Below are 26,099 nucleotides of genomic sequence, written 5' to 3' on the forward strand. Positions count from 1 at the left end.
CAAAGTTTAATCCATTTTATTGATTTTTATTGTAATGTCATCTTAATATAGTTATATATTAATACTTTGCTTGGTATATTTGAGCTTGATCATTGAGATAGAGTCCTGAAATTTAAATATTATTGGAAATATATTTATTTTTCTGTTTTTTTTAATGTTTATTTTACTTTAGTGAAGGTATAGTTTATAAGGTGCTAAAGCAAAGACCAAGAGAAGTTGGTTGAAAATATGAATTTCCTAGAAATTGCTCCAAAGGAAAGAATTTTATTTAGTAAGCTAAAAAAATACATTCTTTTTTAGATTAATAGAAAGAAATGGAAAGACAATGTGCAGAAATAAAACTATCAATTGGTATTGCGGATTATGGTAATAAGGCTACTAATTTTGTGCAACAAAATATGATATGTATCAACTTTGTCTAAACACATGAGAACTGCTTATCTGGAATTCTGGGTGTGGAAATACAGCAAATGAAGAAACACAGAGATCAGAGCATAGATTTTCCTCCCCCATATGTTGTCACAGTCCTTGATAGATACAGAAGAGACGTAAGCTTAAGAAGACTACAGGCTCCCACATCTTGTGGTGGAACATGTCTAGGTAGGTAACCTTTTTTTCCTCCATTATCCTGAGCACCAGAAAGTACTTTTGTCTATGTTCTGAGAGGCACAGGTGTGAAACCTGACAGACTGAGGCTGGACTGAATGTGGGCTCAAGGCAGAGACCATTCTTCCTTTGTTTCCATTGGTAGATACTCACTGCCTAATATTTCAGGAATTTTTTTAAGGTAATGAGAAAGTTCCAGTGACTTAGATACATTTGATCTTGTCTTCATTCCTGCTCTCTGACTTTCTGATTATGCAAGCACACCTTACTCATCAGTGGGTAGAGAGTAAGGCTTAGCATTAACAAGGAAGTTTATCTCCAGCCCTATTTTCTAGCGGACGCAATTTAAGATACAGGGGAATAATTTGGTTAGAATTGTGACAGAAATTTTTTGGTTACAATCTGCAAGTGCAATTCAGCACTTCAAGACTGGATATGGTAAGCCAGCTAGGTTCACAGTGGCATTCTTAGTGAGAATCATGAGAGTTTTATAACTAAGCTGGTAGAGGTATAACGAAGAGGATTTGGTGGGTTTGAAGCTATATTAACTTAAAAGGTTAATAGGGCTTTGACGTCAATATTTAAGGTGAGGACAATGTGGTAAACAAGGCGAATTTTTGTACTGTGGAGTAGCCAAGAAATATTGCAATGTCATTCTCTAAATAGACAACAGAGATGGAAGAGCAGCATTTGTTAGAAAGATGATAACTGTAAATGCGAAAATCTTACCAAAATATTGAACAGTTGGATGGTGGCTTCAAGGAGCAATCAAAGGCTGAATTACAAGTGTAAGATTGATAGAATATTACAGTATTTAATAACATATATCTGTAACAAAAATCATTAAAGTGAGTTTAGTGAATCAAAATGTGTCCAGTAAATATTATAGTCAATATTTTAAACCTAGAAAATAAATATATTTATTAAGTGAATGAATGAGTAAATAATGACATTTGCAATGAGGAATAATGGGAGATACTTTTTGGAGTCAACAATTTATTCCCCCCCCCCCCCAACAAAGTTATACTGAAAGCTATGGCTCCCTCAAAAACTCAAACCTGTTACATGGGAGCTTCAGGAGGCTGAATAGGGGATGTGTTAGTCTGAGCCAGGCTTGATCTAAAGAGAAGATTTTTACTTATCAGACCTATGGCTCTTTGGTCCCACATCTATAAATATGTCTGTGAACTTGGGCAAGTTTTTTTTTTTTTTTTGGTTTGTTTGTTTGTTTTTTACCATCTTTGGATGTAGGAGTCACATGTTAAAAAGATATAATAACAGATTGAATAGATACTTTTTTAAATGAAATATTGACAAGACTCATCCACTTAAGAAATAGAAAAAAAAAGTTCTTGTTAGCACTTCCAGCGTTCTCATATAAGATAAATTCCTTGTTTCGACTCCTTAATTGAAAGCAACTAGTGGAAATAGAAAAATTGAATACTTAGGATTAATCTTAAATGTCCCCTAAGAGTCCATGTCATGATATCTTAATCTTTTCATTGGGGCTGCAAAGAAATTTACACACACACATTATTGGGACCAGTATACACTGCTATCTCCCCCCCCCCCTTTTTTAAATAAATTTGGCATGGACTGCAAAAGTCAGAAACTATGTTTCCACTTTGATCCAGGAATTTTGTACAAAAGCAGTTATATTAAGGGTCTAATTCCATATAATTAGCATAATGGGAGGAGGAAACATAAGAAATTATACAAAGTGTAAGCAGAACTAAATTAAAACATACTAGGGAGAGTGATAGAATTCATAGATACCAATGCAATAAGGAAGAGTCTGCCCCTATCTCTCAAACTTAACTTAATGTTAGCACATAGTCATAAAGTTGATATGGTAGAAGATTATATAGAAATAAAAAGCTAATATTTGGGGAGCAAAGGTTCAAAATGAGTTAGTTTTCAAAGGTGGCCATTCTGGGATTTGCTCTTCTATGGAAATCCATCACTGTTTTTGACAAGTACCAAAGCATAGCCTAACTTCTTGAGAAGATAACTGAGAATTTATGCTACATTTATCACATCTCTGATGATACTGAGAAAATCGGTTGCATCATTTCTGGTGTCACACCTATGAGGCATAAACATAATTATATTTTATGTTGACAAACCTGGAGCTTCAACTAAATTCTTTGTCACAGTAATTTTTTTTAAAAGATTTTATTTATTTATTCACAAGAGACACAGAGAGAGAGGCAGAGACACAGGCAGAGGGAGAAGCAGGCTCCATGCAGGGAACCCGATGTGGGACTCAATCCCGGGTCTCCAGGACCATGCCCTGGGCTGAAGGCAGGCGCTTAAACCTCTGAGCCACCCAAGGATCCCTTGTCACACAATAATTAAAGGTATGGTGGCTTTTATATAGTGTATCCCCAGGTCTCTATTTCCTTAGCATAATTATGGATACTACTCCTATTCTCTTTCATTCTCAAAACTATCTTGGATTGGATGATAAATTACCTATACATTTAATTAAATTAAAGAGAAATGTCTTTAATTCAGATCCGTTTGCCTCTAAATCTCAGGTTATTTTCACTCCACCAAGAATAAGGCTAAATAGATATATCACAATTCCCATGGTGGGTACTTTTGTACAAGTCTGTGACCACATGCAACTTAAAAAACAAAACAAAACAAAAACCACAGACTTGAGATTTACAAATTTCCTTAACTTGGGAGGATATCTTACAGTTATGTAGGCTTTGATATTTCTCAACCTCTGTCATCTCTCTCCTTAATTTACACCGTTGTTTATCGCATCAGTGATATCAGAGTTATCAGCACAGACACATGAACATCACATGGCCAGTGGCTTCTCTTCATACGTGATAAAGACCTCAGATAAAGGAAATCCAGTATCTACTTCCATTGCGATAAAATGAACAGTATTTGGCATATGACAGTACATATCTGATGTTATTATCAGATGACAGATCTATTACAGAATGAGCAAAGCTTTGAATTCTGATGGGATGACTGTGGACATTTCTTCAAACCAAAACCAGAGTACCCCACTGGGAAAGACAGAAACATCTGGTACCCTGAGACATCCCTTAGACAAGCTGCAGAAATTCCTGAAGGGAAACCTAAAAGCACTGGGGGTAAGTAAACCACTAATAAAGAATTTTGAATCAGGAGAAGCAGGAGGATATATTCAGGATGAAGGATTATTCTGGCTAATGAAGTGGTTGGCATAGAGGCACCAGGTTATGACCTGTGTCAGCCATTCTGTGTCAACCATTCTGTGAAGTGGAAGTACAACACTTTGATTAAAAGCAAAGGACTAGAGTTTCCTCAAAAAGTTGAAAATAGAGCTACCTTACGACCCAGCAATTGCACTATGAGGTATTTACCCCAAAGGATACAAACATAGTGATCCCAATGGGAATCCGCATCCTAATGTTTATGGCAGCAGAGTCCACAACAGCCAAGCTGTGGAAAGAGTCCAGAGGACGTCCACCCACAGATGAATGGACACAGAAGATGTGGCATAGCGAGGCAGCGGAATAACACTCGGCCACTAAAAATGAAATTTTACCATATGCAACGATGTGGATGGAACTGGAGGGTGTGATGCTGAGTGAAATAAGTCCATCAGAGAAAGACAATTATCATATGGTGTCCCTCATGTGGAATTTAAGAAAGAAAACAGAGGATCATAGGGAGAGGGAGGGAAAAATAAAACAAAACAAAATCAGAGAAGGAAACAAACTATAAGAGACTCTTAACTCTAGGAAACAAGTTGAGGGTCACTGGAGGGGAGGTGGGAGGGGATGGGGTAAATGGGTGATGGGCATGAAGGAGGGCACCTGATGGGAGGAGCCCTGGGTGTTATATAAGACTGATGAATCACTGAGCTCTACCTCTGAAACTAATAATACCCTATATGTTAATTGATTGAATTTATATTTAAAAATAATAAACATTAGCAAAGAAAGAAAGAAAAAAAGCAAGGGACTGTGTTTATATGGGCATGGGGGATGGGGAGGTACATTAAGAGGAGACCGTAGAAGTCCTAAGCTCTTGGATGAGCCTCATACTGATTATATCTTATTGAAGCAAGGTTTACCCACATGGGCTGGCCACTGGAAAAAAAAAAAAAAAGACAGATTCTCCGGGAACTGATTCTTCTTAGCAGATCTTTTAATAATAGTCAAGGGGGTCAACCCTATGAGTGACCACGATATTTGGACCAAGTGATTCTCTCTCTTGAAAAAGGTTCACCATTGTCTTTAAAACATGGATTTTTGATAATTTGGGTGGTTGGTAATTTGGCTTGTTTTGTCTCTTATCCAGGTGGCTCAGATTATGATTGGTGTGAAATGCATCTTTTATGGGATAATTGGATTTCTTCTTCTTGATTCTGAAACGTACAGAATCATTTTCTTCTCGATTTACACAGGCTTCCCTATATGGGGGGCATTGTCTGTGAGTATCCCACATCTCTAATTATAACCATTTAATCACTCATTCATCAACTCAACACAGAACTTGTATGGCATCCTGCCAATTCTCGAGTGCTTGCAATGATGCTAGGTTAAGATCTGATTTCCAACCTTGAATATATATTCTTGAACTTGAATATATATTCTACTATAATAAAGCCCTTAAGTTCTGTTCATTACTGTATAGCATGAACCTATTCGGTATAATCTTGCGATTTTGCCTGAGGAGAATATCCTGGGTTTGACACATAGAAGAAGAGTCTCTGAAATGTATTATTAATACGTGGATCAGAGAAGATGCTGGGGATAGGGAGATGCTCCTCCTTTTAAGTCATCACGCTTCTTGGCCAAATACACTGAGAAAAATGCCATGTAATTTGAGCTCACGTTTTCTCTTTATCTTTGAGTTATATCTACTCTCTTTATTTCATTTTCTCCACATTGAATAAATTGTTTTCCCCTGTGATTTTTACATCCACTTCTTTTATTTAGCTAAAGGAATTTTACTATTCATAAGAATAAAAGGATGACCATGGTACCTTAATCGTGTGGTGCACACACTTTAAGGATCTGCTTTCCTCCAAGTTCTGAAGGGAGGCCCAGGAAGTAGGGGAGGGAGAGGGAGGGGGGAGATGCATCTGGCACGAGGAGGAAGGGCGAGTTGAACGTAGCTGCTACTCTGCAGACATCTTTCTTATTTTATAAACAGTTTATCATCTCTGGATCTCTGACTGTTGCGTCTGCCAAGAAGCAAACAAAATCACTGGTAAGCTAACAAGTTTTCCATTTGTCGTTCAGAAAGAAAATGAGAACTTACAACACTCTGACTTCCCGTGTGAAGCCCAGTCCCCCAGGGGATTCATTATTTTGTAGTACATTTCTTTTTTTTTTTTTTTTCTTTTTTTTTTTTTTTATTGGTGTTCAATTTACTAACATACAGAATAACACCCAGTGCCCGTCACCCATTCACTCCCACCCCCCGCCCTCCTCCCCTTCTACCACCCCTAGTTCGTTTCCCAGAGTTAGCAGTCTTTATGTTCTGTCTCCCTTTCTGATATTTCCCACACATTTCTTCTCCCTTCCCTTATTTTCCCTTTCACTATTATTTATATTCCCCAAATGAATGAGAACATATAATGTTTGTCCTTCTCCGACTGACTTACTTCACTCAGCATAATACCCTCCAGTTCCATCCACGTTGAAGCAAATGGTGGGTATTTGTCATTTCTAATAGCTGAGTAATATTCCATTGTATACATAAACCACATCTTCTTTATCCATTCATCTTTCGTTGGACACCGAGGCTCCTTCCACAGTTTGGCTATCGTGGCCATTGCTGCTAGAAACATCGGGGTGCAGGTGTCCCAGCGTTTCATTGCATTTGTATCTTTGGGGTAAATCCCCAACAGTGCAATTGCTGGGTCGTAGGGCAGGTCTATTTTTAACTGTTTGAGGAACCTCCACACAGTTTTCCACAGTGGCTGCACCAGTTCACATTCCCACCAACAGTGTAAGAGGGTTCCCTTTTCTCCACATCCTCTCCAACATTTGTTGTTTCCTGCCTTGTTAATTTTTCCCATTCTCACTGGTGTGAGGTGGTATCTCATTGTGGTTTTGATTTGTATTTCCCTGATGGCAAGTGATGCAGAGCATTTTCTCATGTGCATGTTGGCCATGTCTATGTCTTCTTCTGTGAGATTTCTGTTCATGTCTTTTGCCCATTTCATGATTGGATTGTTTGTTTCTTTGGTGTTGAGTTTAATAAGTTCTTTATAGATCTTGGAAACTAGCCCTTTATCTGATATGTCATTTGCAAATATCTTCTCCCATTCTGTAGGTTGTCTTTGAGTTTTGTTGACTGTATCCTTTGCTGTGCAAAAGCTTCTTATCTTGATGAAGTCCCAATAGTTCATTTTTGCTTTTGTTTCTTTTGCCTTCGTGGATGTATCTTGCAAGAAGTTACTATGGCCGAGTTCAAAAAGGGTGTTGCCTGTGTTCTTCTCTAGGATTTTGATGGAATCTTGTCTCACATTTAGATCTTTCATCCATTTTGAGTTTATCTTTGTGTATGGTGAAAGAGAGTGGTCTAGTTTCATTCTTCTGCATGTGGATGTCCAATTTTCCCAGCACCATTTATTGAAGAGACTGTCTTTCTTCCAATGGATAGTCTTTCCTCCTTTATCGAATATTAGTTGCCCATAAAGTTCAGGGTCCACTTCTGGATTCTCTATTCTGTTCCACTGATCTATGTGTCTGTTTTTGTGCCAGTACCACACTGTCTTGATGACCACAGCTTTGTAGTACATTTCATCCTGTAACTGTCACGCTGGCCCAATGACTCAAGTGATCATCCTATGGCTGGATCTCCCTGGATTTTAGAAATTGTGATCCTCATATCTTGTCACCATAAGAAGAATGAATAAAGATTTACGTAGCTACTAAAACCTCTCTATGGTATGAGGTTGGGCGATGTGAATAAAGAGAAAACCATGTCTTAGGGTTGAGCAAGGCAAACTTTTATTTTTGGTGGAGGGAAGAGCTATACAGAGTCAAAAACTACAGAGGCTAAGATGTCTATAATGCTTCATATCCTATCCATGGTATGTGCTTAAGAAAGATCAGGGATCCCTGGGGGGCTCAGCAGTTTAGCGCCTGCCTTTGGCCCAGGGCGCCATCCTGGAGATCTTGGATCGGGGCCCCCGCAGGAAGCCTCCTTCTCCCTCTGCCTACATCTCTACCTCTCTCTTCTGTGTGTGTCTCTCATGAATAAATAAATAAAATCTTTTTTTAATAAATAAAATCTTTTTATAAAAAAAAATCCATCCTCTGCAAATTTTCTTCTCCCAAATGTGATTTGCCATTGAGCTGAATTGACCATATAGGAATGATGAAAGCCTGTAGATCCCATGGCTAAGTTAAGTCAGAATTCTCCCCTCAGCTTATAGGGTCTAGAAGCCCCTGGCCCTTAACTTATAAGCTCATTATTTACTTTTTTTTCAGCTGAGAGGGAATCTAGGTGCCAACACTCTCAGCACCTTCATCTCGATTGCTGGGATCTGTATTTTGTCGTACAATTTAACAAAAAATATCCACCATGATTGCGAGAAGGAACCTCTCTGTTTGGGCATCAAATCAATTGCAACTGTAAGTATTATCCTCCTGAATTGTGGGCAGACTGAATGCTTATCTGAGCATGATGCAGATGAGACATGATCATTGGTATATTTGAGGAACAAAATTCTTGCTTCCAAATGCCCCTCTACAGGTGTCACATTTAGGGAAAAAACAAAACAAAACAAAAACTATTTCTTTACAATGGCAAAGATCCCCAAGTTCTGGGATCTAAATTTTGTTTTTCAAGAAATAGCGGTGAAGAAGTAGAATGATGTTAAAATTTGAGTCATAGATTGGGGTAGTCTTTACGTTATTCTTTATTATTCTTTAATTATATTCTATCATAATATTCATCACTGCTAGGAATTAAAAATAAGTATTTCACAAAGCTACATGGAGAATGAATATTTATTCTGACTTGCCACCACCTGAGAGTGGACTCTTTTTTGCAATAAAGCCTTGTGAAAGTAATGGAGATGAATGGTCTGAGGCAGAGGAGAAAGAAACCGGTGGGAAACCTGTAAAAGAGGCCAAGACCACTGGAATGTTGGAAGACACATCTCACTTATTAGAGCAAGGACAAAAAATTTCGCAACCGTCATTTGATTTTTACCTTAAAGTGTATTCCAAATTTGGGAAACTTTCTGGTTTTAACTAGAATTGAGTTCACTGGAAAACTAAAAGAATTTAGTATCTCACTGGGGAGATAGATCTGAACCCCTGCCATTTCTGCTTTGTATATTGAGAAGAGCCAACTTTGTAAGCATTGGCAACATTACCAATATCTATGGCAAACTAATAATAACTTCAATAATAGTATAACTAATAACCCACCACTACCACCACCAATAATAATAGTAAGTGGAATAATCATTGTGAATTCTGAAATCTCATCAAGTTTTACTTCCTATCTTATATTAGTATATTCAAGAATATTGACTATGCTAACTCTTGTTTCCTACAGCAGCACATATACATCTGGGTTCAGATCCAACCTCATGCCACCATTTTGTATAATGTAATGTGTCCCCTTTTGAGGGCCTGATGTGAGGCTCTGAAATAAAACCTTCCAAACTATCATCAGGGTGGAAGGTAATGCATGACATTTTATTTTCTTTGACAGGGACTTGTGATTGTCCTAATGATCCTAACTTGTCTGCAAATTTTAATTTCACTTCCTCTCTCCATGCTCAGTTATAATGTGGATGACGAGAATATTCACTGGGTAAGTGCAATTCTTGGAAGAGTGAGGATAATTTCAACTATTTCGTGAAGTGGTTTGTCAGTAACTCTTTCTACCTTGGGTAAAACAAACAAAAACATAAGCTATAACTGATTCTGTGGATAACCTGGGAGCTACTAGTTGTGTGTTGAGCACAGTTGGAATACATAGTGTATAATTCTCTAATCCATACAGAAACTCTCACCCATGGGTATATATCCATGAATTCAAACATCCATCCGGGCATGCATGCATGCATCTGTGCCTCTATCCATCCATCCATCCATTAACTTACTAGAGAAGTATACTCTTTAGTATGATGAATATACAAAGTACATATCATCCAAAAAATAATAAAATCAAGGTATAATTAATTTAAAAACCTGAAACAGATTAAATATATTATTGCAGGTCCACACAGTTGAAAATACAGCAGACTAAGAAACACAAATAGAGTTGGAATTTTGTATTTTATTATCACACGTAACAAATATAGGTAATACAGAAGTAGTAGCATACTTTCCCAACCTCATTACTTGGTTCTTTTTCTGTGTTGAAATTACTGCTGCAGCTGTGCGTCAGTTAGGGTTAATTCAAACAGAAAATGGAAAGATTTATGGCAACAAAACTCCCCTCCCCTCATTTCAAGTATATAACACTTATCACGAGCATTGAATTCCCTGATCCTAAGGGAAATAATGCAAGTCTGAATTCTCAGGACAGGCAGTTGGAAAGGAAGACCATGGATGGGAGGGACCCAAGGGCATGGCAAAAGGCGTCACCCAGAGGTGGAAATTCTTCCCTTTCACCTTTTATTGTAAGCAAGAAGCTGGGTGAGCTTTACCTTCAATACTTTGGAAATCTCCTCAGTTTGTTATCAAAGTTCACCATTTACTAGTTGTGCTTCCCACATGACCGTGAGACAACATTCTGTTAGATTTCTGCCTCTCCACAGCAAGACCTTCCCTTCAGTTTCTAGTAATGTGTTCCTCACTCCTTTCTGAGCCACACTGACAGCATTCTCAATGTCTTTAGTTCCAGTAAACAAAGAATTTGAAGCATTTTAGGCTTTCTCTGTACTTTTTATTTCTCAAAATTTTGTTCTTGAAAATCTTGCTCCTCAAAATTTTCCTCAAACTTGTTTTGTCCCACTGCCCACTTCCACAGCTATTCCCATATCCTAGATATTCATTCACATACCTTAGATATAGTAATAGTACTGGATTGTTACCCCATTTCCGGTACTAAAATACATAATAAATGTTTGTTGTTGCTTGACGAATTGCCACAAGCATACCAACTTAAAACAATACCTACCACCGACTTACCACCTCGCAGCTCCGTAGATCAGAAGCCTGGGTGGACCTGGCTGGAAGCTCCACTCAGAATCTCACAAGGCTGAAGTCCATGTACTGGAGACATCAGACCTCTGGAAAGTCTCGAATGGTCTGCTAGCTCATTGTTGTTGGCAGGATTCTGTTGCCCGTCACTATGGGACTGAGATGATTGGCCAGGAGTCACTCACATTCAGTTCCTAGAAGCCACTCTCAGACATTATCAAGGTGTTCCCTCCATTTCAGCAACAGATAACTTGCTCTTTGTCAAATGTTTCTCATGCTTTGAATCTCTCTGACTCCTTCTTCTACTATCCAGAGAATAATCTGCTTAAAAGACTCCTGTAATTAGATTAAGGCCATCCAAATAATGTCTTCTTTATCATATGATATAACATAACTATAGTAATGACACCATATTATTCTGCACGCCACAGCTCCTCCCTTCATACTTGTGCAACACCCAGTGAGAAAAGATACAGAGAAGGGGAAGACATGTTTATTCTTGTAAGGTCATGGATTTGAGGTGAAATGTATCTCCCCTCTCGCATTACACTGGACCAACACGTGTCACGTGATCTCATTGAACTATAACGTATGCTGCAGAAGTCCATCAGGCTCAAATTGAGCTAAAGTAGATAGAATTTCTATTATTAAAGAAAGATGGGTAATGTTCTCAATGTCATTCTTCTCTATAGGCACCACGTATAAATATCTACCTTCCTCCTCATGCCTAGAATACACTCATCAACTCAGAAAGGACAATAATCCAAACCATTTATTGTGCTGGAGTCTTTGTATATTTGTAGCTCTCTTCAACAAGTCCAGGCGTAGCCCATTGCAGTGCTGGCTGAAAGACAAATCACTTGCCCCCACTCTACTCACATCCTTTATGTGAGTGTGGAATGGACCAAAGATAATGATCATCAACCTGGAGAGAAAAAAAGAGAAATGTGAAATCACTGCTCTATAGCAATTGCAATAATTTTTATGCAAGAATTAAGAATTATGAAGATTCCTTTCCCCCCGCCCCAAAGACATAAAATACTTAAGTTATAGTGTAGTTCACGTCTCTGGGAGGTATTAACTTATTCATTTTTCCTCTCCAGCTCTTCGTACACTAATTTTCACGTCCATCACTACAGTAGACATTGGAGAGGATACTTTTCTTAGGTATTTCTTAGTATTTGCATCCTACTCTCTGATGATATAGGTGGCAGTAGAATTGCTTTATATTTTAAATATTCCCTGGCTATGGTAAGCCAGGTCTTTGCTCTCTATGGCAATGTACTTTTACCAAGAACAGGGATGGAAAGGTAGAACTTTTATTCTCAAAATGTGGCTTTCACCTCTAGATCCATGAAGGAGGTTCCAGCTCCTACTGTCACATCCACATCTCAACCAGCAGAAAGGAAAAAGGGGGATGAGAATACATACCCTTCTTTGTAAGTGTGTAACTCCAAACTGAGACATGCTATTTATTCTCACATTTTTCTGGATAGTAATTAAATATCTGTCCATACTTAGCTGCAAGAAAGCCTAGAAAACAGTCACAATTTTATCTCCATTTTCCAGTTTAAAAACAAGTTAGATTGTTAGGCAAAGAAGGGAAATGTTAGTAACAGTTCCATAGATTAAGTATTATTTAAAAATTATGAAAATACAATAATCTTCCTTTATTTAAAAAAAACTCATATTTTTTCTCTCATCAAGTAATCATTCATTATAGAGACAAATATCAAATCACAAATACAAAATACAAAAAGACCTCACATTTTATATACATAATCACACCTAATGTGTTCAGACACTCAAAAACTTAGTTCTATTATCAGCTCATTATTTTCTAGCCCATCAGCAATGCACCAAATAAACAAAATTCCCAGCATTAGGTGGACTGGCATTCTTTATACCCAAATGATAAAAGAAGGAAAAAAGCCCTATCATCTCTCCCTATTTCTGTTGTTCAAGAATTATTTTGATGGGTAGGCTTATATTTTCCTTTATCTTCCTCAAGACTAAACACTGATAAGCCAGATAGCCTGATACCTGGCTAAATATCTGGAAAAAAGTCATTATTGGGAAGTTTTCTTTCTTTACTCATTCACCTCCATGGTGAGCTTGGTGCTAAACCATTCATAGATGACCTGCTTCTGCATGTTTTTTTGTCTTTGTTTTTGTTTTTGTTTTGTAGCAGAGCAGTTCCTTTGCTCTTTGCTGCAATCTATTATTGAAAGTCAGCCCTTGACACAAGGGTTTGTAAATAAAATGTAAATAAAACTAAAAAACTATTAGCAACAATGTCCACAACAACCAAACTGTGGAAGGACCTCGACGTCCTTCAACAGATGAATGGATAAAGATTATGTGGTCTATGTATACAATGGAATATTACTCAGCCATCAGAAGGGATGAACATCCACCATTTACACCAACATGGATGGAACAGGAGGGTATGATGCTGAGCAAAGTAAGTCAATCGGAGAAGGACAATCATCATATGGTCTCACTCATATGGGGGATATAAGAAATAGTGAAAGGGATGATAAGGGAAAGGAGGGGAACTGAGTGGGAAAAATTAGAGAGGGTGACAGACCATGAAAAACTCCTAACTCTGAGAAACAAAGGGTTGCAGAAGGGGAAGTGGGTGGGTGATGGTATGTCTAGGTGACAGGCACTGAGGAGGGCACGTGATGGGATGAGCATTGGGTGTTATACTATATGTTGGCAAATTAAATTAACATTTTTTTAAAAAGGAGATTGATTTGGGAAAAAAAAAAACTACTAGTCTCAGGTGTACAATATAGTGATTCATCACTTCCATGCAACACCCAGTGCTCATCATGAAGAGTGCCCTCCTTAACCCCCATCACCTATTTCACCCATCCCCCCCTCACCTTCCCTCTGGTAACCATCCATCTGTTCTCTATCGTTAAAAGTCTGTTTCTTTGTTTCTCTCTCTCGCTCCTTTTTTCCTTTGCTTATTTGGTTTGTTCCTTCAATGCTACATATGAGTGAAATCATATGGCATTTCACTTAGCATAATACTCTCTAGGTCCATCCACATTGTTGTGAATGGCAAGATTTCATTATTTTCTATGGCTGAGTAATATTCCACTGCATATATATGTTCCATATATACTATGTATATATACACCACATCTTCACAATCTGTTATAAGTTGATGGACACTTGGGATACTTCCATTTGGCCACAAACGGCTACTATTTGGCCATTGTAAATAATGCTGTTATAAACATTGGGGTGCATGCATCCCTTTGAATTAGTATTTTTGTATCCTTTCATAAACACCTATTAGTGCAACTGCTGAATTGTAAGGTAGTTCTATTTTTAACTTTTTGAGGAACCTCCATACTGTTTTCCAGAGTGTTTTTTCTGCCCATTTTTTAATTGGATTATCTGGTTTTGAAGTCTTGGGCTTTATCAGTTTTTTACATATTTTGTATACTAACCCTTTATCAGATATGTCACTTGCAAATGTCTTCTACCATTCTGTAGGTTGACCTTTAGCGTTATTATTTCCTTCATTGTGCAGAAGCTTTGCATTTCAGTGAAGTTCCAATAGTCTATTTTTGTCTTTGTTTCCCTTGCCTCAGGAGATATATCTAGAAAGAAGTTACAATGACCAACGTCCAAGATGTTGCTGCCGGTGTTCTACTCTAGGAGTTTTATGGTTTCATGTCTCACTCACATTTAGCTCTTTAATCCATTTAAAATTTATTTTTGTGTATGGCGTAAGAAAGTGGTCCAGGTTCATTCCTTTACATTTTGCTGTTGTTTTCCCAACACCATTTGTTGAATCATTGGGTACTTTTAGTCATGATTGAAATTGACCTTATCTTCTTCCTTTTTGGAGAGCAGCCAGTGGGCTCCTCTGGGCCCAAAGTCCACCCAATTTATCTTTGGAGTAAGAGAGCATATATTTGGAGACAAATCATTGAGGACTTGGATTATATTATTCTTAATGGCTTATGTTACATACTTTAAAGATTATTCTTTGGCTTATTTACAGATTTATGTATTGCTTTGCTGGAAATCACCTTCTGAAGGTCTTTATCAAGACTTGTTGCCTCAAACTATAATATATCGAGAACTTGAACGCAAAGAAGATACACCTTCACGTTATTCCACAGATACTAACAAACAAATATGAGTCTGCACCTCTGTATTTTGGATCCACAGTGATAGCAAGAAGCTCATACTGTGGCCACTGAGGCATGAATACACACCTGTGAAGATACATAAGCATAGAGTTCAGGGTCACAAAGAGAGCAACTAGCATTTATAACATTGAGATTTTGATTGTTGCCACTTTTTTTGTTAGGGTTGGATGTCATCACAGACTAGGTTTATGCTCTGTTACAAAACTTAACCTTGAAATATTGGTGGCTTAACACATCAGAAGTTCATTTGCTATCTACTTTACATGTTCTTTACTTCACTTTAGATGCACACTGATATGAGTTCTACCAAATAGAACAATATCTCAAAAAGTTTTTTTTTTTTAATTTTCTCAAGATAGGGAAAGAAAATGTTAGAAGTTGGACCTTTAGCAATTAGTTGTTCTAGAAAAAGCAAGTGTCACTTTTTGCCACAATCCTTTAAACAGTCATCTTCCCAGCACTGTGTGGGAGACAGGAAATGTAGGCTGACATCAAGTTAAGAAGCTTAATTTTTGATGAAAACCACTGAAGTAAACATAGAGTTTCCTGAAGTAATTGTGAAAATTGTTTGCATGAAGTCTTTGGTCCATCATTTTTACACTCTGTGACTTTGGATGTGCATCTTCCCTGACTAAAGATCAGTTTGCTTATCTCTCAAATGGTCTAGCTTGTGCTTACTCAGTTCAGATTGGGATATCTATCAAGGAAAACAGTTAATATAGGTTTAAAAAAAAATCCCAAACTTTTAACTATATGAGGTACTATAGATTATAATATTTTATTAATATCATGTTAGGTTAATTATTTATACTGCATCATTCTAAGTACATTAAGGTTTTCTGATGATATTTTATGTAAATAGTCATATATAAAAACTTGTGTTGTTTAATTGACCCACTGACAATTAATCAAAGCATTACCCCATTCCTCTTGAATAATACAACCAAAACTTTTCAAAGTCTAATAAAATTAACACTATTTCCCATGAGATCAAACAATTCCATTCCTGTTCTACATACTACAGTAGCCACTATACATGTATAGCAAGTTAAATTTAAATTATTTAAATCTTTTAAAATTTAAAGTCTATTTTCTTAGTCTCAGTAACCATATTTCAAGTGTTCAATGGCCACTTGTGGCTGGTCCAAAGCATTTGAAGAAAAAGATGGAGAAAATTAAGAGGATAAATAGACAAATACACCATTATATTTGGAGACCTCAACATATTTTTGACAGCAACTGGTGTATCAACCAGGCAGAGAAGTAGTAAAGGTATAGATGGTATAGATGGCCTGAGCAGCAGTTCAATCAGGTTGATCTAATTGACATTTATAGACTTCTTCATCCAACAACAGTACATTTTTCTCAAATATTCATGGAATATTTACCAGTATTGGTTACTTCCTGTGTTGAAACACAACTCGACAAATTTAAAGGAAAAGAAATCATACAAAATATGTTCTCAGATAATAAGAGAATTGTGGTAAGTGGAAAATTCAATATATTTGGAAATTATTAAACAGCATACTTCTGAATAGTCCATGGGTCACAGAATAGTTTTTAAAATGTGTAAAAATTGTGGAGCTTCTTGTGCCTTTTTTTAGCACTTCTCATGATTTTCTTTTCAAACCAGATGTAACATATATAACAGATGGCTATGGATAAAAATTTTTATAGATGTGTACAAACATGGTGCTATGGACTGAGCATCTGTACCACCCCCCCACCCCCCGCCATCCCAAATTCACAGGCTGAAACTCTAATCCTCAATGTGATGGTTTTTGGAGAAGGAGCCTTTGGGAGGGAATGAGGCAAAAAGGATGGATCTGGAATGAATACCTCATAAGAAATGATATGAGAAAGTTTGCTTTCTCTCTTTGTTCTCTACTATTTGAGCATACAATCAGAAAATGGCTATCTAGAAGCCAAGAAAAGACCTGACCATGCTGCTACCCTGATCTCAGACATCCAGCCTCCAGAACTATGAGAAATAAATGCTGTTTAAGCTACTCAGTCTATAATATCTTGTTATAGTAGCTCAACCAAGACATGTGAGTTAATAGACATATGCACATTTCTTTGCTCTGTTAAGTTAGAGAACCGGAAAGAAATGACGTACCAATAGCAACAACCATACCTAGAGCCCAGATCTTGATTTCTAATCCCATTCTCCAATAAAAGGAAACAGGGCTGCCTGATGAAATGGCTGATTCCAAAACTGGAGCACTAGCTCCGTAAGATGAGCCTGAGAATATGGTGGTGCCATAAAACAGGGAAGGGCTCACACACAGTGAGACACAACGATGGGGTTCAAAGAGACACAGGAGCCACTGTGACCAAAATAGAAATAATTTGAGCAATAAAATAAGGTAGCATTTGATTATAACCCAAAGTATATGTAAATATTCATGAATTCATACAAATGAATAATTGAGTGCATAAGTAAGTGGGAGAAAATAGATAAAATCCCAGCACAGAATATCTAGTAATTTATGTAGCTACTGCACCCTCAACGCAGTAGATTATAACTCCTGACTCCTTGAGTCTGGGCTGCACGCAATGGCTGTATAGTGACGTTTTTCCCAAGAGTACAGCATAAAAGTCAGGAAAAAGGTAACAGTGGAAAAAACCGAAAAACTTTACTCAGGGAGGTGATTAAAGTCAACATAAACAGCGTAAATCATGTTGATAATATATGCCCTTGATTGGTTATGATAAGAATATATTTTACTTCTGCAACCCTCCTCCCCAAACTCAAAACACTAGTCTAATCATGAGAAAGAAAAGTCAGACAAACTCCAGTCGAGGGCTGTTTTACAAAATACTTGGCCAGGATTCCACAAAACTATCAAGGTCCTCAAAACCCGAGTCTTGAGAATCGTCACAGCCAAGAGGAGCCTAAGGAAACATGGCAGCCAATGCAATGTGGTGTCTTGGTTGGGATCTTGGAACAGGAAAAGGGCGCTCACTGCAAACTAAAGAAATCTGAATAATAGTAATAATGCTTTAGTTAATGATAATGTATGAATATTGGTTCATTACACTAATGTAAGATGTCAACTGATTTGGGTTGTATGGGAACACTCATTACTATCTTTTGCAATTTTTTTTTTTATAAATCATTTTAAAAATACCATTTATTGGGCAGCCCGGGTGGCTCAGTGGTTTAGCACCGCCTTCGGCCCAGGGTGTGATCCTGGAGACCCAGGATCGAGTCCCACATTGGGCTCCCTGCATGGAGCCTGCTTCTCCTTCTGCCTGTGTCTCTGCCTCTCTCTTTCTCTGTGTCTCTCGTGAGTAAATAAATAAAATCTTTAAAAAAATAAATAAAAATAAAAATACCATTTATTTTTTAATAGATAATATTAAAAGTATTACAATGTGAACAACTACATCAAGATGGTTAAAATGAAAACCACAAATGCCAAGGTGAAAATGTACAGTGACTGGAATTCAGGGACTGCTAGAAGGCATGTGTGTGTGATGTGCAATTTGGATATGACCTAGCAATTCCAGTGGAACTGTACACATACCTGTACCAAGGTATAGAGGTACAGTTTTCGTGCACAGCACTGTTCATCCTGAATGGAAGTATCTCAAATATTCATCAATACTAAATAGGTAATAGCTTGTTCCATAAGTCTTAAAATAGAATGTCTTCAGCAGCATGAATAAACTACTGCCACTGGCAATCGCATGAGTGAAGTTCACGAGCACGCTAGAAGAAAGGAGCCATATTCAGTACGCATACTCAGTTATACAGATCACAGATTCCCTTTTATATAATTCAAAGACGGATAAAACTCACATTGGTTGTAAAAGTCAAGACTGCAGTTACCCTGGGGATCTTAGTGAGTGAAAAGGAGCACTCAGTCTTCAGGAACTTTGATAATGTTAACTCATTGACACAAGTGCTGGTTACATGAGGATGTTCTCTTCCTATTTATCTAAAAATTGGAGGTTCCTGGCTGGCTCAGTTGGTAGTGCATGTGGCTCTTGATCTCTGGGTCATAAGTTTGAGCCCCTGTTAGGTGTAGAAATTACTTAAAAATAAAAATCTTAAAAAAAAAATAAAAATCTTAAAAAAAAAAGAAATTGGCCAACTGTTATAGTGATCTTCTCACTTTCCTGTGTGTGCGGCATAGTTTCTTTAAGAGTTATCAAGAGAAATGATACTGTGCATCCCAGGCATATGATTGGTTATGGGACGATGTGGGAGGATGGGATTCAAAATCACAATCAGCACCAATAGAGGGAAAAAATGTATTTTATTTGGTTTTGTAATAACTGTTCTTGTGCACAGATGTGAACACTTCCTGGCAGGCAAGCTATTATTGACTCAGTGACGCACAATGAATGACTTTTCTAAAAGCAGGAACAATTCTGTTAAAACTCCAGCTCCTCATAAACATGTTCATAAGGGGCCGTTACTGAGGGCAACTTGTCATTGGTTGACTGGATAACCACCACCTGTTGGAGATTGAGAATCACACACAGAGTTATGCACGTACTCTTTCAGCTAGAGGGATTCACATCTATCCTGGGAACACCTTCTTTTCTGTATCCTGGGACCTAAGAGTTAAGTATCTGTTCTTTCAGGGCCTTGGACCCTCACTAGATAACGATCAATATCCAGCAAGATCTATGAGACTCCTGGAAACGCCTGCCATAGCTCTATCTCTGCGTGCTGCTGTGTTCTCTAGTTTCAGGAAGAAGTCACATCACAGCCATCCTTCCTTCACTCTGCTCCTTTATCTTTCCCATCGGTTCAGAGAGAAGAGCCAGTGAAAGAAACAGAAACACAGACTCAGCATCACTCGCCAAATGTGAACCCTCCCTCAGGTCCTGAGCACTCACCTGCGAGACAAAGCAGGTCACCTTGCACCCAAACACAGAAAGAGAGATGGCGATGCTGACTTCCAGGAGGGAAAGGACCAGTATCACAGTCTCAAATGCCCTCTAAAAAGAAACAGATGCCACAAGGAAAGAGGGAAAAAGGGAAGGAATATAATTAATAGATGGAGCTTCTGCAGGCCCTGGATTATCTGATTCCAATCTGACTCTTCCTCCACTTTAGAAATAGGTACATTCTTTCTCATAACAAACCAAAAAAGAAAAATTGACAAGAAGATCCTAAAATGACTGAGAGGAGTTCTACTCCGGATCTCTATAAGTGCAGGGAAATTCAGATTAAATCAGATGTATTTCCTTAGTTTTTTTTGGCTTAGAAATTCTCTATGTTGTCTGCTTCAAGTTTTTTTCCTTATAACCACTCCCCTGTATGAGTTTATGCTTTTTTCTCATCTAAAGATCAGGGAACCTCCAGGCCTAGGAAAGGGACATCAGTGTCCTTTCCTTTTACATAGCACACCCCGGAGTTTCTGAGCATCTTGGCTTGGGGCCCTGCCTCTCCTCCCCACCACCACCCCCTGCAAATGACACTGAGCTCACTGAGCCAGCACAGCAGCCTGCTGCCATCTCAACTTGAACCTGGAGACTTTATAAAAAGATCCTTAGGAGCACTGGATGGTATACTATATGTATAACAAATTGAATTTAAATTTTAAAAAATGTAAAAAAAAATTTTCTAATGTAACTCTGTTCAGTGAAGAATGAGAGAAAAAAGGTAACTATCCTGGTAGGTCCCAGCAGAAAGGGGCTGAAAATTCTCCCCATGAGATCAGAGTCCTGGATCTTCCGGCTTGTCATGATACGCCAGGATCAACTAAGAGACAATCACCTCGGGCAAATATACATTTAGATAATATAAACAGAGTTTCAGAAAATCAAAGCAGCTCGCAAACACTTACAAAAATAAGACACCTTCTTTCTGACTTAAGTTCCACAGTCAGTTCTACTGTTGATATGATTGTCCCTATTCCTCCAACCACAGCACTGAGAGTGTTCATTCCCAGGCTGCCCTTGATCTGGAAGACAATGATCGGTGTCACCTGTTTCACGCTCTTCTTCTCTTTGGAAAACACAAAAACATTCACTTATTTTTTTTTAAGATTGATTTATTCATTTATGATAGACAGAAAGAGAGAGAGAGGCAGAGACACAGGCAGAGGGAGAAGCAGGCTCCATGCCGGGAGCCCAACGTGGGACTCGATCCCAGGACTCCAGGATCGCGCCCTGGGCCAAAGGCAGGTGCTAAACCGCTGAGCTACCCAGGGATCCCCACATTCACTTATTTTTAAGGGGTTGAAGACACATTCTCAAATAATTCCCCGAAGTCTAAGAAAGAAGGAGGAGCATGGGCTGAAGCATTGGATTCTATGTTCACAAATTAATCCCAGGGACGGAATGTCAGACAATAGGGGTGGAAAAAGTACGTCAAACCTCAGTTTCCTCATGGAAGAATTTGCCATGACCCCGTAGAGCCCAGATGATTCAGAGAATTGGGGATTATTTCTTTTGTCTTTTTTTTTTAAATTTCTTTTGTCTTGAGCTAGAGCGTACCTGCTGCCTGATTCTTTTTTTATTTAATTAATTTTAATTTATTTATTTATTTTTGCTGCCTGATTCTGCTTGTGCTTTGGGCCCCGGAAGTACTTACCAGGTTCAGTGTCCTGTTTCTTCCAGCAGCAATAGACACCGCTCCGGATATAAGGAACTAAAAATGGAGGGAGCCACTCAGCCTGGTGGGCCTGCCCCTGCACTGCCACCCGTACCAGAGATCATCCGAACCCCAATGCAGTTAGTCACATATTTTGCTCTAAGAAGTAAAATCCCAGGTCAAGTCATTGGGTTTTGGAAAGAGAAGGCTGGAAGGAATATTTGCAGACTGCTATCACTGAGGAAGGTAAGGTGTACTCACAAAGAAGGATCCCCATATCGGATATCCTGAGACCATGCTCAAGGGAAGACACCAATAACTGAAGTCAGAATAATAGAAACACTGATTCGTAGCAAACAGGCACACTTTCATCAGACCAATCAGAATCTGGGCCACCTGGGAATGAAGAAGAAGACGCTCAGAGCATGAGGCTTGCAGGTCTCTAGGAAGAAGATTTTGTGGTCGTGACACACAACTGGTTTTGAAAGGGCTCCCAGGATGAAGCCCCTAGGAGTCCATGGCCTTTCCTCAAGTGCAAGGCTGTTTAGAAAGATCTTAGGATAACTTTTTTTCCCCTTTTCATTGCAGAAATGCATTTTCCTTTCAGATTACAGTACTTCTGATTTTTTTTTTTTTTAAAAGAAATCTCTTTCCTGCCACTGAGAGGTTTATGGAGTCAGCTTAGGACACAGTTAATCATGGCTCAGGCGTCACAAAGGAAAATTGTTCTCCTCTCTGGAATCCGCTATCTCCGCAAATACTATGCTTGGAGGCCAAGCTCACTCACCCCCAGGATTTGGGGCTCCCCCTTCAGGAAGGTCTTCAGGTTGTCTGTTTGGTCTTCTTGGATGATGTTTTTCTGTAGAGGATTCGGGCCAAACCCTCCAGGTGTTCCTTCTGGTGTATTAACACAGTCTCTAGCACTGTAAATGTAAACATTTTACAGAAAACAGACTCATTCTCCAACCCCTTTCTTCTAGACATGAAAAGCGGCCTTTGGGGAGAATGGTATCATGAGGCAGTCTGCTATGATGGTAAGTTACTCTACAAGAGTTATAATTCCAGTCATGCACTGTATAAACCATCTCCATGCTCTGGTTTTTAAAATTATAAAATGGTGGGGGAGGGGTACCTGGGTGGCTCAGTCAATCGAGCATCCAACTCCTGGTTTCAGCTCAGAACATGGTCTCAGGGTCATGAGATGGAGCCCCAAGGTGGGCTCCATGCTTAGTGCAGAATGTGCCTGAGATTCATTCCCTGTCCCTCAGCCTCTCCCCCCAGCTCTCTAGCTCTTTATCTCTCAAATAAATAAATAAATAAATTATTTTAATAAATAAATAAATTATAAAATCATAAAAAGGGGGTGATTGTGGTACCTGCCTCCTATTGTTTGTCATACGTCTATGATTTCACAGATCTGTATGCATAAAACTGGGAACTGGGTGCCTGGTGCCTCCTAAGTACTTAGTAGATAGTTAGCATCATTTTTAAAAATTGTTTTATTATTAAAACTTGATATAATAAATATACACACAGAATGCTTACATTTATATCTTCTAGAAGAAAATGACTGATGGAAAATGAATCATGTAGAATCCTGTAAGAGCCATGTATCGTGGCTGCTGTTCACAAGAGTACTATCCTCTCATTCCATCAGTCAACAAATATTGATTAAATATCTACTATGTGCCAGACCCTATTATAGGTTTTGTTGCTAGGAATATAGCAATGAACCAAACATACATGATTCCTGTCAATGGGAAGCCTACAACACAGTAAAAGAGAATACATTTTTAATTTATATCATGAATGTGTAAGTGCACGGGAATAGAAACTACGTAAAATGAGAATCTTCACTTTCCATGTACGGAAAATGTCAGTCGGCGTTTCCATGTTTGAACCAAATGAGACTTCACCTTCTCTGGCAAACTGGCCTTCGCTAATGTTGCCCTTTGCTACAAGCATAGTGACGATTTATTAGAAGCTCTGATGGCCGGGCCAACTCCAAATGGCCTTCAGGCTCTTGTTCATTGTTGCATAGCAGCCCTGCAGACAGGTTTGTTGCACCGACAGCCTTTATCCTTTCCCTTTCCCTGCGTTCACACCAGGGCCACATGACTTTGCTGCTGCCCCCGTTAAAAGGTGGAATATATTTTCTTCCTCTCTCAATGTTGATGTTGGCCTTGTGATTCACTTTGGCCAAGGAGATATCATCAAATATCTTAAAAGCACAGGCTCTTGAGCTCATGCGTGGCTAAGAAAAACTAGCTGGGCCCCCTTGCTTGAGGATAAGAGACACTGGAAAGGAGAGAAGTCGTAGCCTTCATCTCGGGGGGAGTCATCCCAAATCAGGTAGCAATTATGGGCCCTCACGCGTGTGAGTGACCCCAGGGGATTTCAGAAGAACCATCCACACCCACGTGCAGACTTGTCAGCAATATGCGTGTTTGTTGCTTTAAGCCAGTAAGTTTCGGGGGCTACTTGTTATGCACCGTTACTGTGGCAATAAATCACTGACGCACCCTTGCTCACGCTGCCGGACAGACTCTGCCTTCATTCTGATGTGACCTCTAATGAGTCTCGTTTGTCTGTATCTCCTAGTTTCTGTGTCATTTTTTTGCCTTAAAGGAAAAAAAAAAGTGCTCATTCCTGCATATTCTCCCACACAAACAGGGATCATTACAAATAGACTCGAACAGTAGCTTCACTACCTCTGTCTGGGAAAAAGAACACGGACAGAGCCTTGGCGACTATCTGTTCAGTGATCAGGATCCAGGTCTCAGTAAAACATCCTGAAGACAAAACCTAAACTTGCCACCTCAGGTTACATTGGGTCCCAGATAATTTTTGCATGTGTTTAAAACTTATAGCTACGGGGCAATGTCAAAACATGTTAGCATATGATCTTCTGTGTCTCAAGAAAGAATAATATTTCTTTCCCTTTTCTTTTAAGTACACTCCATGCCCAGCATAGAGCCCAACACAGGGCTTGAACTCACTACCCTGAGATGATCAAGATCTGAGCTGAGATCAATAGCTGGACACTTAACCGGCTGACTACCCAGGCTCCCTAAAAGAGCAGTATCTCTATCATTACACAGGGAATACGGATGGGCTAGTGAAGTTTCCTTACATCATCAAGTTCTCACAGTTTCCCTGTGAGATCAGGTCACGGGTGAAGCCGGGGTGTGTTGAGCTGCCTTCCGCACGTGAATAGACTCAGCAGAGCCATTTACCAGGAAGGGGGGGGTCTACTGATACCCTTAGCCTGCCACTTCTTCCTTTTCCCTTCCTTCAATTTCTCTGGCTCAGATTCCATTTATTCTGGAAGTTAGCTAATATTTCCCTTTGAAGTAAACGTTGAATGGGGCACAATTCCGCAGCCTGGACATTCACGCCCACGTAGGTGAGAACCTGCCCTTCGAAAGCCTGGTCAGGAGCAGGCTAACTCATCCCAAAGCTCATTCTCACCTCGGCCTTTACCAGACACCTTTGACCCACCTTCCCGCATGTCACCCACCAATAGCTGAACCCAGAACTCTTCCTAGAAGCTGAGAATAGAAAATGAGCTCTGCCTACCTTTGCATCTCTCTAGAAGTGCACCAAATGGGAGGTGAGAGCTCCTCCTGACCATCGTTCCTTAAAACCATTTCCCCTGAAGAGTCTGATCTGAAGAGTAGTGGGATGACCACCTTCAGCTCTGCAGTCACTGTTGCTTCCTGTGGGTCATCGTACCCCGCCTACCACAGGGCAGCTGCAAGGAAATTTCGTGAATTAAACCAGTGCTTGCATGAGATAGCGAAGCCAAGGATAAACCAACAGAAACTTGCTTTCAGATCTTGATTGCCCTCCTGGGCGGTTTTCTTAAGTACCGTGTTTAAGGTGTTTCATATCAAAACCTCAGTCACATGAGGACAAGTGATTGACTTTTATCCCAAAGCCCAAACTGCAGCTAAGAATAAATTTAAATTACCACAAATTAACACTTGTTAACAAACATCAGGACGAAAATCACTAACCGCTATGACTGGATATACTAAAAAAAGTTGCTGGGGTGCCTGGGGGGCTAAGTAGGCTAAGCATCCTGCTCTTGGGCTCAGGTCTTGAGCTCAGGCCCTGCACTGGGCTCCATGCCCCGGGTGGAGCCTATTTAAAGTCACTAACCAACCCTTGTGATAGCTCTCTACTCTTGGTCACACTAGAGAACTCCGCAACCACTACTCTTATTATGATTATGATCTTACTTGAGATGTCACATGTGATGTTCTAGTGTCTTTTCCAACACAAATATTTCAAATATTTACCCCTCAGCTCTGGGTCCCATCAATTTGTAAAATCAAGGGGGGTATTCCATTTATTTTATGGCTTATTAATTAATTTTTTAAATCAGAGAACCAATTGCTTCAGAAGAATCAAGAGATAGAAATCAGATCCAAAAAGTTGTTTTTTTTTTTTAATTTATTCCACTTATTTTCTACAAAATATAACATTAAATACAAATCAGATTTTTTCCGGATTGATTTTCAGTGCTCTGCTCCTTATATCTTTCTCCAGTTTTGAAAGTCTGTGAAAGGGAGTGCATTCTGTTAGGATATGGGCAGACTAAAGTAAAGTTGTCCT

The 26,099-nt window shown here is 39.0% G+C and overlaps 2 protein-coding genes across 2 annotated transcripts; one reads left to right on the forward strand and one right to left on the reverse strand.

Annotated features, from left to right (window-relative positions):
* Positions 1-475: 475 nt before the first annotated feature.
* Positions 476-16,457, forward strand: LOC144294472 (membrane-spanning 4-domains subfamily A member 3-like). Its single transcript, XM_077866113.1, has 7 exons — positions 476-600; positions 3,385-3,722; positions 4,918-5,049; positions 5,776-5,832; positions 8,067-8,210; positions 9,304-9,405; positions 14,770-16,457. The coding sequence occupies exons 2-7, from the start codon at positions 3,567-3,569 to the stop codon at positions 14,908-14,910; spliced, it is 732 nt and encodes a 243-aa protein (XP_077722239.1). The 5' UTR covers positions 476-600; positions 3,385-3,566; the 3' UTR covers positions 14,911-16,457.
* Positions 16,458-19,169: 2,712 nt separating this feature from the next.
* Positions 19,170-25,256, reverse strand: LOC144294473 (membrane-spanning 4-domains subfamily A member 4A-like). Its single transcript, XM_077866114.1, has 7 exons — positions 25,059-25,256; positions 22,267-22,402; positions 21,741-21,875; positions 21,480-21,536; positions 20,731-20,847; positions 19,778-19,879; positions 19,170-19,390 (listed from the first exon to the last, which is right to left on the reverse strand). The coding sequence occupies exons 1-7, from the start codon at positions 25,127-25,129 to the stop codon at positions 19,307-19,309; spliced, it is 702 nt and encodes a 233-aa protein (XP_077722240.1). The 5' UTR covers positions 25,130-25,256; the 3' UTR covers positions 19,170-19,306.
* Between the last annotated feature and the right edge of the window lie 843 nt (positions 25,257-26,099).

The sequence above is a fragment of the Canis aureus genome, chromosome 23, assembly GCF_053574225.1.
Source record: "Canis aureus isolate CA01 chromosome 23, VMU_Caureus_v.1.0, whole genome shotgun sequence".
Lineage (NCBI taxonomy): Eukaryota > Metazoa > Chordata > Mammalia > Carnivora > Canidae > Canis > Canis aureus.